This window comes from Peromyscus maniculatus, chromosome 10, assembly GCF_049852395.1.
Source record: "Peromyscus maniculatus bairdii isolate BWxNUB_F1_BW_parent chromosome 10, HU_Pman_BW_mat_3.1, whole genome shotgun sequence".
NCBI lineage: Eukaryota > Metazoa > Chordata > Mammalia > Rodentia > Cricetidae > Peromyscus > Peromyscus maniculatus.
Window position 1 is genome coordinate 14,687,666 of NC_134861.1, and position 18,316 is coordinate 14,705,981.

The following is an 18,316-nucleotide window of genomic DNA, read 5'->3' on the forward strand; positions in this document are numbered from 1 at the left end:
TCTCACTACACAGAACTTCAGATGAAATGGGAAATAAATATCTCGACTTTTAACTCAGATACAAGACCTCAAATGATGTCTCCCTACTGTGGGACACAAGACAAGCACCTTTCTAATAATTGTCTTTCTTCTGCCTTCACTGTGTTCACCTTACTCATAAGAATATTCCTTTGCTCTGTGTTTAAAGCTTTCACTATTGGAGCTGGAGAGATGGCTCAGTGGTTAAGAGCACTGGCTGTCCTTCCAAAGGACCTGGGTTCAATTCCCAGTGCCCACATGGCAGCTCACAACTGTCTGTAACTCCAGTTCCAGGGAATCTGGCACCCTCTCACAGACAAACATACAGACAAAATACCAATGCACATAAAAATAAATAAATATTTTCTAAAAGCTTTCATTGTTGTTTTAATTTTCTCTAGCTCACATGTTCTTCTTGAATCACAGACATGCCCTCAGGCCATTTCCGCACACTTAGTACCACACAACTAAACAAGTAATGTTTTTGCTTAAAATGTAAGACTTTAAAAAAAAATACAGAGCTGGGTGGCAGTGGCACACATCTTTAATCCCAGCACTTGAGAGGCAGAGCCAGGTGGATCTCTGTGAGTTCGAGGCCAGCCTGGTCTACAGAGTGAGATCCAGGACAGGCACCAGAACTAAATGGAGAAATCCTGTCTCAAAAAAAACAAAACAAAACAAAACAGAAAAAGCATGAAACTTAAAACATTCGTAAAATATTTTTTTTCAGCCCACCATATTCAACCTTCCAAATCATGATGAGTCTGTGAGACACAGGCCCCTGACCTAGCTGACATGGACTGTGTGCATAAGAAGAGGGAGAGAGAACATGGGGGAGACTGCAAACGGTACCTTATGATGACTTGTAGATGCTCCTGTATATATTAATAGAACAATCGTTTTCACTCTCTGCTCTTTCCTTGTGCTCTCTAGAGGGAACTCGGAATCCATCTCTCTCTTTCTAAGTCATACATTGTTTTATCAGCTGGAGCGTTGTCTAGCCTAATTGGTTCACTGTGACGATTTAATACTGCATTAATAAAATATAAACAAAAATAGGACAGGGGTTGGAGTGTAATTTACGGGGACAGTACTTGCCTCACATCTTCAAGGCTCTGGGTTCTGCCCTCCACACTGAAAGTAAAATCCAGGTGTGCTACCTCAAGGACAAGAACGACACTGCCACTTCCATTGTGTTCTCTACATTGTCAGCTCTGGAAGCAAATCTGGCAGGTGGGACTGGGAGCAAGACAGAGTGCCATTGGGAACAACCCCAATGTCAATCTACCCAACAGCCTAAGCACAGAGACTGACCACCTCAAACTTACCCTAGATGGGACTAGTCCCCGTCCAAGTATTAGCACAGAAGGCCACTGCAAGGATTTTGGGGTTGGAACACACAAATGGTGTTTGCCCTGATGTCCTCCTCCCTGACTCCATTGTCTTGGGTGGGCTGCCGAGCTCCCTTCCTACTGCTGTTCCCATTCGAGGAAGGTGGCAAACGGTAGTTGGGTGTAGCCAATGCCATAGGCCCGTGGGATTCTTTGTGGACAAAAAGATAAGGCATTATCTTCCCAGCCTGTGGCTTTGTGCTGAGCACAAGGCTAACTACTGGTCTCTGCAGTGTGACAGCCAGGCCCTTGGGGTGTTATCATGAATCAGCACACAAACCTGACATAGCAGATGGGATGATTCCCATTTGGTGGATAAGGAAAGTGAGCTCAGATAGTCAGCGCATGATGCACTTTCCGGCCAGGAGGGAAAGCCCAGCATTGATGCCTCCACTGACCCACTCGTGGTCAGCTGCCTCTTCCTCCATGAGATCATGGCCACCTTTGTTTTCTGCAGAGTTCAAGGACATCCAAAAGCAAAGGAATCCAAGGGGTCCATTTGACTGGAAAGCCAGTAGACACAGTAATGTATGACACTGTTTAAAAATAATGTCAAAAATTATTTCACCCACCCACCCCCCCCATTGACTTGGCTCTACATACACATGTGTCCTGGAACTGCATATGAAACCCAATGCTTTCTGCCATGTGCTCTGACACTTCTCAATTCGTTGAAGTGGATTTCTGAAAATAGCCAACTATTGTGGTTATTAAGTAGGGAACTTTCTAGTCCAACCCTGTCATAGGTACTCTGTGCCTCCTGTGCATGCTGCCAAGGGGACACCGTGTGCTAGTTGGTCATGGCCTCTTTCTGAGCATTCCTGTGCTCAGACCACATGAGTTTTCAGAGCTGGGTGTTGACCTGGAATAGGCTCATATGAAGACCAAAGGCCCTAGTCAGAGAGAGAGGGTAGGAGGCAGGCTTCTGAAGAAGTATCTCCAGGCTAGAACCACCAAGCTGGCCCTGCAGACTCCATCCTGTGAAGACCAAGGACAGGGAGCTGGGAAAGTGGGGAACCCAGTTCTCAGGAAGAAATGACCTGGGAATCTCCATCCAAAACCTGCAAAGTCACTTAAGCCAGGAAGACATGCCAATCAAGGCTGGGCCTTAGCTATGGGACAAGGATGTGCCCAGCTAAATAGAAACTACAGCATTTATCAACATGGGTAGTTTGTGAGCGTTGGTTGTTGCCTTGTGATGGTTTTAACATCTTCTTACAGTTCATCCCTTTATTTATTGAATAGTGTGATCTGCCAAGAGATTCTCTGACAGCAGTTGCCAGGGGTACAGGAATTTCGGCAGGAGATTTCCAATTCTCCCCTCACATAGCACTGTAGACTGGTGGGGCATCTGGAAGTTAGATGTGATCGAACCGTCATGTGATTTAGCAGTATGGAAGATGACGGCCTGAGTCTCATGGACAGATGTGTTGGGATGGGGGACTGAAGGCCACAGCCCACAATGCACACACAAGCCAGGCAGGTGTGTGATGGTGAGCAGGGAGCATGGGCAGGTGGTGCCACAGACCACAGCCTTGGCTGAGCCGTGGCAGGGGTGGTGGTGGTAGCTTCATGGATGGGTTGGGGTGTGGTGTGATTGGGGAGCAGCAGGAGTAATAAGACTCCTCGGAAAAACTGAGATGATCACTGGACTTTGCAGGTAGTAGCGGAGGGTCTCTGGTGGATTGGATTAGCTAGAACCTTGTGTATTGACACATGTGGAGATGTAGGAAGAAAGCCAGGCCCGGGGAAAAGGGTGAATTTGGAGATAGACAACTGTCCAGGATCTGGAGGGCAGAGGAGTGGCGAGCAGAAGGAAGCCCAGGTACATTCTGTTCCCTGGGTCCCAGTATAGTGCTGCTGCCTGCTCTTTCCACACTCTCATGCCTGCAGCCGTTCAGGACATCCTAGGCTACACAGCAGGACCCTCAAAGTCTGAACAGGAAGAGCTGGTGTGACAGCCTCACAGCTGTTCTGACCCTGCACCTGGGTGAGCGGTGGACGTCACTTGAGTAGGAGTCAGACCACACACCAGCACGCCTCTGCTGTGTCCGTAGGCAGGGCATGGAGCTTCTCTGTGTTTCAGCCATCTCTTTGAGAGGCTGGAACCACAGCATCTTCTATAAGTGATGTCAGCCACCAAGTGTCCTCTTCCTATGAGCACACCCTGAGCCACCTAGCCAGCAGGGAGGCTTAGGAATGAATGTATCCATCTATAAAGTGCATAGGTTCTCGAAGAGGACCTGCTCCTGGCTCCCCCCGACACTCCTGTTGAAGGACACCTACGGTGTCTGTGGAGACCTAATGAGTGCCCTTTGCAGCCACAGCCCTGTCACTCATGCTGACTCAACCACATCTTTAGATCTGTAAGGAATGCCAAGGTCACTGTGAACTGTAGACGTGTTAATAGCACACTCAAGACTTCCCTGTAACTGAAAGCTTAACTGATGTAACTGATGGCTTTTTCTGAGCCATCCCCAGAAGATTGTCATCGTCCTGCTTGGACTTGAAAGTGGAGTAGGTGTCCTCTCTCATTCTGAAAATCTCACGGTTTTCAGCCTCCCCCTTGGGTGTAACATCAGGAGTGACTCATTACAGCCAATGCACACCAAAAAGTGTGGTCTCTGCAATGTCAACTTGTTTTCCATAATGTTCACAGATGTGGCAAGTCAAACAAGGTTCAGAATCTGAGGTAATTACAGCGTGTTATGTGGTGATGATCGCAAGAAATTGGTGATCAGAAATCCCTAGCAGAGAAGTGGGATTAAAAACAATGTACTTGGTGATATTAAAATACTTGTAAAAGTTCTCAATGCAGCCAAGAATGATGATGGCAGATGCCATTAATCCCAGCACTCAGGAGGCAGAGGCTGATGTATCTCTGTGTGTTTAAGGCCAGTCTGGTCTACGTAGCAAGTTCCAAGACAGCTGAAGCTTCATAGTATAATCCTGTCTCAAAAATATATCTTTTTATTGTGGCCAATTCATAAAACAGTGGCTTAAAATTGGGGGTAGAGTGTCTAAGAAATGAGGAAAAAGCCAGAAGTAAATCACTGAGTGGTTCCGAGGTCCTGCCCATAACGGGATGAGCTGCTTCTGAAGGGACTTCACAGGGCAGAGTGAGCGCCTGTACCTGCAGATCTCTCCCCCACCCCCAAAAAAATAAAATAAAAACAAGCAACCAGTAGCTGTGTCCTGTTTCATATACCTGCTGCTGGGAACAACCTGGGAGTGTTGTCAGATGGCATTATGGCCAGCCAGCTCCAAGAAGACACAGCACCCTAGGCATCCCACGAGCTTACCTCTTCTGTGTGTGAATGAGGAATGCCAGGCTTAGCCGTGAAGGCCGTTCAGCAGGCTTACCTAGGGTGATTGTATCTGAAACACCCTGAAAGCTATTGGTTGGCCATGTGTTTGTCATTTGGGGAACTCTGTTATACGGGCAAGTGTGTGCAAATGCATGTGCGTGCACACTTGCAGATGTGAATGTGTGTGCAACTGCAATAACTCACACATTTCCCAGTGCCTCACAAACACCCAAAGAAGGTTGCTTACAAAAATGTGTCTTTTTAATTCTGAATGCCGTATAACTAGCCATGACCTTAAATTTTAAATTTTTTATATTTACACGTTAGATACCAAAATGGCAAATCATATAAATTCCTTTGAGCCTAAGATCCCTTGCTACCAAAAGAGTGATGACGTCGACCTCAAAGGCCCATAGTGAGGCTTGGGGCTGCCTGTGGAAAGTGGCTTGTGTGTATCTGACCTTTATAAAACCCTCACTGAGTTCCTACTATAAGAGACTGGATTTCAGTATAGATGGGGGTTTTGCTGTTTGCCTAGACACATCAATTTATGAAAAAAAAATATGTTAATGTAATTATCGTGTTATGGTGAGGGTATGGAGCAGAACAGAGGACGGCTTGCAGGGGGCTGAATTCAGGACTCAGGTATCGAACTCACATCCTCAGGCTTGGCAGCAAGTGCCTTCACCCTCTGAGCCATTTTACGGACCAACAAACTAATTTATAATGACTTTGATGGGATGCATGATGTTAACTTTAACTCTAGCGATTTAGACCAAGAAACAAAACAAATAGATAAAAAGCACTTCCCAGAAGAGATCTGACAATGTCTCCTTTACTACGTTTGTACATTATCCCAGTTATCTTATTGTTTTTCATGAAGAGGACTGAGAGTAGGCAGCTCAGTGGTACAGTGCTTGCTGTGAATGCATGAGAAGCTGAGTTTGGATCTCAGCACTTATGTAAAATCCAGGCATGGCAACAAAGACCTGTATCTCAGCAGTGGCAGGGGGAGAGCCAGGGGGGGTTCTCTGAGGTCTCTGGCTAGCCAGTGCAATTGAATCGGCAAGCTACAAATTCAGCAAAAAGTCTTATCAATAATAGTAATAATTATAACTTAGAGAGCAATTGAGGAAGATATCAGACATTGACGTCTCCACATGTGTGAACACAGCTGCACGTGCACTATCCACATATATAATTTTTCAAGGGGAAAATGGAAGGGTCTGTGGACAAACGAATTTGAGAAAAGATGGTCTAAGCAAAGTTTGATAAGTGTGTCTAGTTCCTGGAGTTCTTCAGCCTTTTTCCTGCTAAGTCAGTAGTTGATCCAACAAGTTTAATTTAGCCAGATACATTGTGTGCACAATTCTGACTGCCACTCTTAGAAAGAAACTGTGGTGTGTGTGTGTGTGTGTGTGTGTGTGTGTGTGTGTGTGTGTGTACCCACCTGATGTGTGTACATGTATGTACACACATACAGACACATGTACACAATACACCAAGTCTCAGAAATAGAACTCACCAGGAACTGCCTGCAAAAGAGAGCACAAACATGGAGATTTGGTGCCATTTATGAAGGCAACTGCCAAGGAATGCCTACAGAAATCTAGTAGTTCCTTTTGGAGCAACAGATTTTTCCCATCCAACATGTTGATTGAAAACTTTTTTTTGATACTTTCTAAGATAAATAAATAAATAAATAAATAAGAGCATTTGAGGTTCAGTTTACTTAGGAGGAAACACGCTGCTCTTGTGGAGATGTGTACTCTGCCCGGAGATAGTGCGATGTGGCTGAAATTGTGGACCAGCACTACTGAATGGTTCTCATGTCTCTAGAGTGTCTTAAGGTATACTTCCAAGCTGTTGAGCCCTTTGGAGCTTGTTTACTGTAGTTCAATGTGACGAGACCCTGAGTTGTGACTCTTAGGTTCAGAAGTCCTGTTCTAAGTGGTGACTTCTGTTACTGTCTGAAGATCCAGTTAGTGGCTAGCTAGTGGTTTTACATACTAAGATGCTTTTGAGAATATCACTGAACTCTTACTTTGTGATGATATTACAACCTGGCTTTCTTTCTGCCTTCTCTATTGCAGTTGCATATGGGGCTGATGGCTTTAGGGATTTTCATGCAATAATTCCCAAATCTTTCTCCCGTAAGTATATGCTTTGCTCCTAGAAAACAGTAGCATGTGTTCATTTCATGGTCTGTTCCATCACACGAACACCACAGTTTGCATGTTCTCTCATCAAATGGTCGCCATTCCGTTCATTAACTATTCACCATTGGGCATGTCATTGATACAATAAAGTACAGAGGTAAATGGTGAGGGGTTGTTGGGTTGGTTTTGGTTTTGGTTGTGAGACAGGTTCTCTTTATTATCCCTGGCTGGCCTAGAATGTCCTGTGATGTCAAGGCTCATCTCCAGTTTTCAGTGACCTTCCTGCCTCTGCCTCCCTGAAGCTAGGCACACCCATGGCCCAGCTCACCAGTCAGGCTTTGATAGTGAGAGGTGTAGAGAGCATGAAAGAGAAGCGATCATGAAGAAGAGCTAATGTAGTCACAGTGGGTCTGTCACTAAGAGTCAGCTCAGCAGGGTCAGGATTAAAGCTGTGATCAACAGCTTTGTGGCCCATGCTTCCTGCCAGCATCAAACAAACCAACATCTTTTCGGATAAATTGTGCAATTTTGTGTGATGGGGTGGGGCTGGGGGGAAGGGTGCATTCTCCTTCTCTTGCTCTGGAGTGCTAACCTCAGAACAGAAAAGAAAAAAAACTCATGGGTTTCCAGCCCATTCTTCTGTGGTGGCTCATTGCATGAGCATGCACCCCATTAGCATGCACACAGGCTAACCTGCTCTCCTCTTGGCTATTATACCAAAAACTAGATGGTAATTTAATTTTTTAATGTATTGAGAGTTGAAAATGATAATTATATTTGGGCAACCATAAGGAATAGTTTCAAGAATAGAGAAGGCCTTTTTTTTTCCCTTAATACAAGTGAAATTAATTTTAAAAAAAATGTTACAAGTTGTTAAGCCCATTAGGTTTTCAGGCTTCCAGACATTTTATCAATAATTTTTTAGTATTATGAAGCAGCACCAGAAAACAGACTGTGTGGACAGCACTTTGAGCAGAAGTTTGTGTGTGCATAGTGCTTCGGGTCAAACCCGAGCAAGTGTTCTACCACCAAAGCACACCCTTAGAGCGGCTTGTTGACATTGTACTATTACCACTACATTTTTAAAATGAAGTGTCAGTAACAGTAAGGTTGGGTTTCTGATGTCCTGTCAGTGGATGCTATTTGGGGAGCGTAGGATTTGGCAGTATCCATCTACCTATGCTTAAGGTCAGAGACTGGATTAATTTACCCTCCCAGAATATAGGAAGCTTATTGAGATGTTCCTCCTACTAATATTCCTTCAGTTCAGCTTGAAGATGAGAACTTCAGGTTTATTTCTTCAGTGAAGGCATTTGTGCACCCATGAATATTTTTTAGCTGTGAGTAGACGTGAATGTGTCAGGGCAGGAACTCATGTTAATCGTGAGACAACCAATCACATTTTTTTGGAATGTTTTGATAAGTCGGTTGCTCATAATAGTAAGACAGCACATTCTACGACATGTTGTCATTAAACCTGAGGAGAGGGCAAAGCCCAGTGTAGCCCAATGTCCAGGCAGATGGGAAAGTGCTGGATGTACAAATGATAGTGGCAGATTTTCTGAGACATAGCAGATGTTTTCATGTATTTCATGTCTATATACTTATAAAAATGAGTTCATAGTAGTACTATCTCTTTTTCCTTCCCTTGTTCTCTCAGTATCTCTAAGTAATAAGTATCTTTCTGGAACAAACTGATGGTTGATCCTCAAGTCTCCACCCAACAGCAACCAAACTGTTCTGGGCCAATATCGCCACCTTGTGGTCATGCTGGAGAACTGACCCACGGGCTCCCAGGCACCTCCCTTGAAGTTTTAAAATAACCTTTTGCCTCCTTGGCCATCTTTATCCCACTTTGGGTCCCTAGATATCTGATAGAAATGAAAACATGCTTGAAGCTGCTTCTTTTTTCTCTCTCATTTATCATTATTATTATTATTATTATTATTATTATTATTATTATTAGATTTTCTATTCATTTTACATACCAACTACTGATTCCCCTGTCCTCCCTTCTCCCGCCCTCCCAGCCTTCCCTCCCAAACCACCCCCCATTCCCACCTCCTCCAAGGCAAGATCTCCCATAGAGAGTCAGCAGAGCCTGGTACATTCAGTTAAGGCAGGTCCAGGCCCCTCCTACCTGCACCAAGGCTGCTGCAAGGTGTCCCACCATAGGCACTAGGCTCCAAAAAGCCGGCTCATGCACCAGGGATGGGTCCTGATCCCACTGTCTGGGAGCCCCCTAAACAGTTCAAGCTAAACAACTTTCTCGCCTATCCAGAGAGCTTAGTCTAGTACCATGGGGGCTCCTCAGCTATTGGCCCACAGTTCATGTGTTTCCACTAGTTTGGCTGACCGGCTCTGTACATTTTCCCATCATGATCTCGATGTCCCTTGCTCTCTCATTGATTGGACTCCTGGAGCTCGACCTGGCACCCCGCCACGGATCTCTGCATCTGCTTCCTTCAGTCACTGGGTGAGGGCTCCATGATGACAGTTAGGGTATTCAGCCATCTGATCACGAGAGTAGGCCAGCTCAGGCACCCTCTCAACCATTGCCACTAGTCTAAGGTGGAGTCATCCTTGCAGATTCCTGGAAACTTCCCTAGCACTCTGCTTCTCCCTATTCCCATGGTGTCTTCATTTGTCATGGTAACTCTTTCCTTGTTCTCCCACTCTGTCCTGTTCCAGCTCGAACTTCCCGTTCCCCTATGTTCTCATCCCATGTTCCTTGCCCTCTATTACCTTCCCCTCACTCCCAGTTTGCTCATGTAGATCTCATCTATTTCTCCATCGCTGGGCCATCCATGCACCCTTCGTAGGGTCCCCTTTACTAGCTAGACTCCCTGGAGCTGTGGGTTACAGTCTGGTTGCCCTTTGCTTTATATCTAGTATCCACTTATGAGTGAGTACATACCATGTTTGTCCTTCTGAGTCTGGGTTACCTCACTCAGGATGAGATTTTCTAGTTCCATCCATTTACCTGCATATTTCATGATTATTTTCTTAATCCATTCTTCAGTTGAGGGGCATCTAGGTTGTTTCCAAGTTCTGTCTATTACAAATAATGTTGCTATGAACATAGTTGAACATGTGTCCTTGTGGTATGATTGAGCATTCCTTGGGTATGTGCCCAAGAGTGGTATAGCTGGGTCTTGAGGAAGATTGATTCCCAATTTTCTGAGAAACCACCATATTGATTTCCAAAGTGGTTGTACAAGTTTTCACTCCCACCAACAGTGAAGAAGTGTTCCACTTGCTCCACATCCTCTCCAACATAAGCTGTCCTCAGTGTTTATTATCTTAGCCATTCTGACAGGTGTAAGATGGTATCGCAGGCTCGTTTTGATTTACATTTCCCTGATGACTAAGGATGTTGAGCATTTCCTTAAATGTCTTTCAGCCATTTAAGATTCTTCTGTTGAGAATGCTCTGTTTAGCTCTGTAGCCCATTTTTTTAATTGGATTGTTAGGTATTTTGATGTTTAGTTTCTTGAGTTCTTTATATATTTTGGAGATCAGCCCTCTGTCAGATGTGGAGTTTGTGAAGATCTTTTCCCATTCTGTAGACTATCATTTTGTCTTATTTACTGTGTCCTTTGCCCTACAAAAAGTTCTCAGTTTCAAGAGGTCCCATTTATTAATTGTTGCTCTCAGTGTCTGTGCTACTGGTGTTATATTTAGGAAGTGATCTCCAGTGCCAATGTGTTCAAGACTACTTCCTACTTTCTCTTCTATCAGGTTCAGATTAACTGGATTTATGTTGAGGTCTTTGATCCACTTGGACTTAAGTTTTGTGCATGGTGACAGATATGGATCTATTTACAATCTTCTACATGTTGACATCCAGTTATGCCAGCATCATTTGTTGAAGATGCTTTCTTTCTTCCATTGTGCAGTTTTGGCTTCTTTGTCAAAAATCAGGTGTTCATACATGTGTGGATTAATGTCAGGGTCTTCAATTTGATTCCATTGGTCCACATGCTGGTTTTTATGCACTCCCACCAACAAGCTGTTTTTATTACTATAGCTCTATAGTAGAGCTTGAAGTCAGGGATCGTGATGCCTCCAGAGGTTGCTTTATTGTACAGGATTCTTTTAGCTATAAATAAAATATGCTTGAAACTGCTTCTTTTTTATATAACTTTCAGATTTTCTCTGTATATCTCTTATCTTTGACTTCCTTATACTTGAAAGCCTAAAACATCAAATATGATTATTTCTAAAAATATTCTTGATCAGATAGAAACCCTATTATTTTAACTATGTTTTAAGTGATATTAAGTTATAGAAATTGGTCTAGCTAATGCTCACAATTTGTTTTATTTTGTTTTCTGAGACAAGGTGTCATGTAGCTCAGGCTAGCCTCAAGCTCCCCGGTAGTGGAGGATGACCTGGGACTCCTAACCCCTCTTGCCTCTGCCTCCCAAGTGCTAGCACTACAGATGTGCTCCACAGACACACAAACACTGATCTGCACATACACGGGCATCTCCAATCTTCACTTAATTACCACAGATAAATAGAAACATACCCTAAACATTTTTATCCCATTGGATTTTGCTATTTCTATCCCATTCTCCATTTAAAATGTTGAACATTTCATTTGCACGGCCCAAACCCAAGGTGAAAGGACAACTTGAGAATTTTTTTCCAATATAAAAATCACATTCTGAGTTCTAAAACGCTACATGTCCGGTAACTCTGAAGATGAGTTCTGAGAGAGGAATGACAGTGAACACAGTGTAACATCTGTAAGGCGGAGCTGCCAGGGCGCGTTACACGACTGCATTAAAAATGTTCAATTATTCACAAGGGTACAGCACACGTGGCGGCGAAGCCAGGCCTCTGGGATCCTGTTGGCCTGAGTTCCTTGGCTTCTCAGGACTGATTCTACCCTTTTCCTAAATGCTAGGGGACTTGGCACAGTTGGGGAGCATTCTCTTAGGACAATGGGGTCACTGGGCTGCTGGTGGTATGCCTCTAAAAGACACAATGATGAGACTTTCATGTTTCCCCCTTGTGAGTGGCATCTGAGTAACAAAGTAGCTTTTTCTAGGGGCTGGAAAATATCCACGTTAATATGAGCCACATTGGGGAAACACTCAAACCAGGCCTCATCAGTTGCTGAAAGAGCATGGGGCAGGCTAACCCAGAGCCCTCTGGGGAAAACACTCCCAGGACTTCATTCGTGATCTCTATTTAATCAGCTCAATACAGCACTTTATCAAGTTCCTCCTTGTTCCAAGTAGTGGAGTAGGGATAGAGTTTACAGAATAGTTACAAGTCTATTCTTTATATCCAGAGAGACTGCAGCATTTCACTGAAGGACCATCACAGCTAACTAGTTCTAAACAGAGTCCCCCATTTCCATGGACAGCCTTTTGGGCCGGGCAGAAATCTGCTAGATTTCTCCTACTTAAGCTAGCACCCGCTTTGCATTGATCCTCAGAGATACGAGGGCCTTCCCCGTCTTGGTATAGGAAACACCCCCGCGCTGCAGGAATCTGAAATTCCTCATGCTGACGGTGTAACTTGTGTCTCACCAAAGCCTCTTCTCTCTGGCCACACAGTCTCCCTTAAACATCACAGACTTCCCAACTCAAAACATGGCCAGCAATGTCCTCCTCACAACCACCAAGCTTCCAGAGCTACAGCACTCAGCGGTTGCCATGGAATTCTTATGTCAGAACATATGTAGGGCCTGTTGTGAGCCTCTGCCCTGTTTCCATGACTTATGGTCCTTGGCCACACCCGCAGGCATCTACAGACACTGAATCTTCTTTCTCAGAAACACAATCTTTCTGATGCTAAAAATTTCTGATTATGATACTTCCTATACTGTGGATCTCTCTTCTCTCTCTCTCTCTCTCTCTCTCTCTCTCTCTCTCTCTCTCTCTCTCCCCCTCCCCCTCCCCCTCCCCCTCCCCCTCCCCCTCCCCCTCCCCCTCCCCCTCCCCCTCCCCCTCCCCCTCCCTCTCCCTCTCTCTCTCTCACACACATACAGTACACACACAATTAGATATATAATTACATGTTGTATATATGAATTATATATTGAATTATATATGTATATATATATAATTGAAAGTATTACCACTCCACTATAAATCAGATCAAGTAAGTTTGAAATTTTTGCTATATGTCCTTAGTAGCCATCCATCTATTTCTTCCCCATCTATTTCTTCCCCAGATTGTATCTGGTGCCCACACTGATTGCAGGACAACTTGTGAAGAACTCTCATGCCTTTTGAGCTGCCTTTCTCTTTTGGTTCCCTCACAGCTGGTGGCAGCGCCATCTCGTAGGGTAGAAATACCAAAGCCTTACCCCTCAGTTGCCCTAGTCACACTAAGGTGAGCCCTCGGTGGCTTTGAGGAAGCCAGTGGCCTATCAAGCAGCATCCATCACATGATCCTTCACCGGCTTCCTCCCTGACTCTCCACTCACCCTCCTGAGCAGCCTGCTAGAGTAGAGCTCTTCCTGGAAGCCTGAAGGTCACCGCCCATGCAGCCTGCCATCCTGACCTTCTCTGGGAAGCACCCACATAGGCATTAGTGACATGTGCCACGGAGTTCCCCAGAGGATTGCACAGGAACTCTACTGTTTTTATTCAGGCAGAAAAATGCTTATGACTGGCATGTGCTTCTGTGCCCTGCGTGCAGTGGCCTGGGGAAAACAGGGCCACTTCCCTTTGACTAGCCTCCTTTACCTTCATGGGATCCAGCCGGGCCAGAAATATGCTAAGGGCATCATCCCCACATGTGTCTTCTGCAGGGTGGCTTTTGTCCAGCTGTGGGTGCTTCTGATTTATACACTGATGCGCCCCTGTGTCTTGGCTGTCATGCCGGAAGGACTTACCACCACAAGCTATGATATGTTCCAGGGAGTCTTTAACTACCTGGTCTCACTTCAGGGGAAGGGGGAAGGGGAATAATTGCAAAATAACCAGAGATTGAGATTTTTGTAGCTTTATCATGCTCCCAAGAGAGCACGTTTGATGTAGTCTGTGGTCTGTCATTGTAACAAAAATTCCAGAGGCTAGGGAACATATAAAGAATAGGAGTTAATTGAGCTTGTACTTCTGGAGGATGAGAAGTTGAGTGTGGTGTCTGCGTCTGGTAAGGGTCTTCTTGCTCCATAACTAACCCAAGGCATTATGTAGCTAGACAGGGCACACATTCTGGCCTAGGCCTGTCTTCCTTGTCTGATAGAACACTTTGTAGTCAGCTTTGTATGACTAAGTGAAATCCCAAGACAAGGAGTTTATGGAGAAATTTGTATTTAGTTCTCACTCTGGGGGTTCCAGGCCAAGGTGGGGGGACTTTGGTGAGAACAGCCAGTGGTGATGAGGAGCCTGTGTCAAAGCCAATTAGACAGAAAGCATTGGGAGAATGGAGTCCCACGGTCCTTTCTGAGGGGATGCCACCAGCCATCTAAGGACCTCCTGCTAAGTCCTGCCTCAGAGCAGGTCCTCACCCTGGGAACCAAGCCTTTAATGTATGTATGAGCCTTGGGGAAGTATTTACCCAACCCACAGCAAGGTGGATACAGACATTGGTGGGTTTGAATCTGCCCCCGGAAGATACATAAGACTTCTGATGCTCCAGAGCTCGGTGTCATTACGCACCATGGTGAGAGCAGCAAACCTCTCCTCTCTTGCCACAGAGATAGGATCTGGCCTCTGAGGGAAGTAAGAAGGACTGCTGATTTGCAAAGTCTCAGATCAGAATCTCGTAGGGAAAAGTGTGTTTGAGAATTCCCCATTACAGAATTTCTCGGTGTCACGCATGGGCTGAGTTCAGCCTCAGAGGACACTCTCACTTCCAGGACCTCGGAGCCCATGTTCTGGTTTGTGCATCATGTTCCATATCTGTCAGTAAGTCTTTTCTCCGAAGAGCTAATGGGATGATGTTGGCAGTCAGTGGGCACTGGGGACCGCTGGGCGGCCGTTGCCTCCCAGCTCTACCACTCTCTAGCTGTGGGACCATAGCAAGGTCTTTGAACTGTACCTCAACCCCTACAAAATATGGAATGGTGATGGCATTCCCTTGTTGAGTTCTTGTGAGGTTAAATGGCAAGCCCATTAAATTACCAGAGGTCTCGTACAAGGTAAGTGCCAAACACACTGTTGGGGTCAGGCAGAGCCTGGTGCTCTGGAACCACGGTGTGGGGAGTAGGGAGGCACTTGCTGTCCCCCAGTGCCAATCCAGTTATCTGTTACTTGCCTCGGTTCTCTCGGGCTGGCCAGGGCTATGATAGTTCCTGCATTTGTAGATGAATAATCAAGGCATAGAGAAGTTAGGTGATGTTAGATCTCTGCACCTTCAAGTAAAGGAGCCCAGCCTCCAGGCAGCCATTTTTCTCTTGGTGTCTGGACCTCAAATGTCCCAGTCAAGAGGACTTTGGCGAAAAGGATCATCTAACAGGCTGTGAACCAGGTGGGCTACTTAAACGGGATAGTCTCCATTGTAAAGTGACCTTGGATCCATCAAGAGTCTGTTCAAACACATGGCTGAATTCATCCCAGGATCTAGGAACCAGCAGGATTGGGGAATCCAAGAGTACACACTTCAGACATTCTCGTAGGCCGTGTCCTGGCTGCTTCTCTGAGGACCAAACTTTGAGAATTCTTGACTGAAAATGCTGTTCAAAAATTATGTTAGTAGGGGCTGGAGAGATGGATCAATGGTTAATAATAGTACTTGATGCTCTTACAGAGGACCCAGATTTACTTCTAAGTACCGATCTTCAGTGGTTCACAACAGCCTGTTAACCCTGGTTCGGGAGGGTCTGACCCACAGCCTGCTCATAGTATGCATACATATATGCAGGCACTCCCGCATACTCACCAAAGAAAACCAAAATAAGTGTTTCTTAATTATGTTAGATAATCACCACACTGCTTATTTTACTCAGAAAAACATACCTCCCTAACTCTTACAAGCCTGTAAAAACATCGAGAGAAATTATAACTTCTGACATCACTACAGTTTCTACTGGCCATTACATGTGGGATTCATCACTGTACTGTTAGTGATTCAGGAGAATGTATAGACAATGTGTTATATTTTCTTTTTTTTAAAAAAAAATAGGTGAATAATAAAACTACGTAACTTATGCAGGGATACAGGATCAAAAGCTGGTTTTATCTTTGTTTAACCTACAATCATCTTTCTGTTTGAAAAACTCTCACCTGTTACACTCAAAGACTGTTCTAGCTAACCCTTTAGCAAATGAAGGAGATGTAAGAGGGAGGACACCGCTACCCCAGGGCACAGGTGGAGGTATGCCACTGTAAGATAAAAGGGAAGTCAGGTGCAAAGACGATGGAACTTGGAAATGGGAGCTGGGGTCAGAGCTCCAAACAGCAAAGATTCGTTCTCAATTCATTGGGCATACTTGTAAGAGGGCTTTTTCCGGGCTTGAAAACCACTTCTTACGAATTGTGCTGATACTCACCAGCCCTAGGGAGGCTGACTGTGTGACCAGATATCCAGTCCCTACCTACCGCCAGGGGTTCTCATTGTGAGCCCGTAGGATTCAGCTCCACTCCCCTGCCACCTACCTCCAAGGTCCCACAGCCCCCCCCCGCCCCCCCCAATCATGTCTCTATAAACAGACCTTCCTGCTTCACCAGATACTCCCTGTCCAGCCCTGCCTCTGTCCCTGCACCTCCAGTGATCCCGCAGCTTCCATTCATGCTCTCTGGAGGCCCAGCGCGTGCAAAGCCAGGCTCCCTGCCCTGAGGTATAGGCTCCGAACTGCTCGGAAGCCCCGACTGTCTATTTGATGACTTGCTACTGCTGTGTTGCTGTCTTGTGACTTACTTTTTTTTTTGCCATGCCACTGAGTGGGCCTCCTGTGTTATCTCTTTCAGCCAGTAATGTTAAAGTAGAGACTCAGAGTGATGAAGAGAATGGGCGTGCCTGTGAAATGAATGGGGAAGAATGTGCAGAGGATTTACGAATGCTTGATGCCTCAGGAGAGAAAATGAATGGCTCCCACAGGGACCAAGGCAGCTCGGCTCTGTCAGGAGTTGGAGGCATTCGACTTCCTAACGGAAAACTAAAGTGTGATATCTGTGGGATCATTTGCATCGGGCCCAATGTGCTCATGGTTCACAAAAGAAGTCATACTGGTAAGGCCCGGCGTAGTTTTCCTTTAGTTCTCCAGAGGTCCCCGTGGGTGCTGAAGGAGCAAATTGGACTGTCAAGCACTGGGGATGCATCGTAGAAGGAGGGCACCTGCCTAGCACACGCGAGTCCCTAAGTTCAAAGTGCAAGAGGAGGGTGGGGAGGGGAATGTGGTCTTGAAGCGTGCTTCCAATTGACCAGCAAGGCAGCTGATGCACATAATTGGCCCCCAAGTTGTACTGAGACACAGCTGTCTTGTTCTAGGGCAGTATCTGAAAGGTATCCTCAGCGTGTGGCTAATCAACCCCATAAACAAAAGGGAAGGTTAAGAACATATGTGTGCCACCTCCTGAGGGCCTGATATACTCACTGAAAAAAATCTCAGCCACAGTGTTGACTTTCATGTATAAAGTGTCCATCCTTCACAAGATCAGATCAAAAGCTAGAGACAGACCCAAACCGACACATTTCCCATTGAGAAACTATAAGTAAAATACTTGTTTTGGTCTTGCTGATACTCGGGGCTCTCTGTTCAGAGGTGTTAGTGAGTGGTGGCCAAAAGCGTTTTCAGAAAGGGTGCTGGTCAGCTTGAGACGTTCACCCTGCAATCGGAATCTCTGGGTCAGCTGGCCGGGAGGAACTGTCTGCCAGACTCCTCTTCTAGTGGGAGGTTTGCAGGAGGCTTTTGGGGAAGAGAAGGAAATAGTCTGTTCAAAAGTGAATAAATAAATGTGGACTCTCCAGTGTTCAAGAGCTGTGCCTACCCCTGCCATTGGCAATGTGGGAAGCCTGCCCAGCTTCAGTTGGCTACACTACCCCTGTTCCACCTCATAAACAACCATGTTTATGAACAGTCAGCTACTTCTTCAACATAACTGTCATACCACCATCACTAAGGGCACTAAAGAGGCTTCGTATAAAACATTAATGCCCTTCAGTGCATTTGTCTTGCATGCCATAAGGTTTCTTTAGAACTAAAGAGAAACATTACTCTTCCTTCCGTGAAAGTTTCTTGAGAGGCAGATATAACCCGGTGGGTTCACCAACTCTCACAGCCACAGAAATCTTACATGTAAAACTTAGACACCCTAAGCCATCCCTATCTATGCCCTGGCTTCTTCGGGGCATGAGAATGCTGGCATCTGCTACTGCAGTGTCCAGGAGGGAGAAGAGAAACAAACAGAAACTACTGATGGCAGGTTTTCTAAGACATCTCAGAAAGGTGAGGAAGAGGGCTTGAAAATGGCAGCCTTGTGTTTTTCTTACATGGGGCCCAACAAGTGTGTGTTATCCAAAAGTAATCAAG

At 45.4% G+C, this 18,316-nt stretch overlaps 1 protein-coding gene across 32 annotated transcripts in view; it reads left to right on the plus strand.

Moving 5' to 3' along the window:
- Ikzf1 (IKAROS family zinc finger 1) overlaps positions 1 to 18,316 on the plus strand; it is a 96,117-nt gene that overhangs the window by 51,277 nt on the left and 26,524 nt on the right. For 12 of the 32 annotated variants that reach the window (XM_076545973.1, XM_076545979.1, XM_076545983.1 and 9 more), the window contains exons 4-5: positions 6,811 to 6,870; positions 16,755 to 17,015. The exons of 10 other annotated variants lie outside the window; for them this stretch is intronic. In XM_076545973.1, the coding sequence (XP_076402088.1) occupies positions 6,811 to 6,870; positions 16,755 to 17,015 (321 nt within the window). The remainder of the gene's footprint in view (positions 1 to 6,810; positions 6,871 to 16,754; positions 17,016 to 18,316) is intronic. 10 more of the 32 variants (XM_076545991.1, XM_076545990.1, XM_076545984.1 and 7 more) reach the window with 1 other exon arrangement.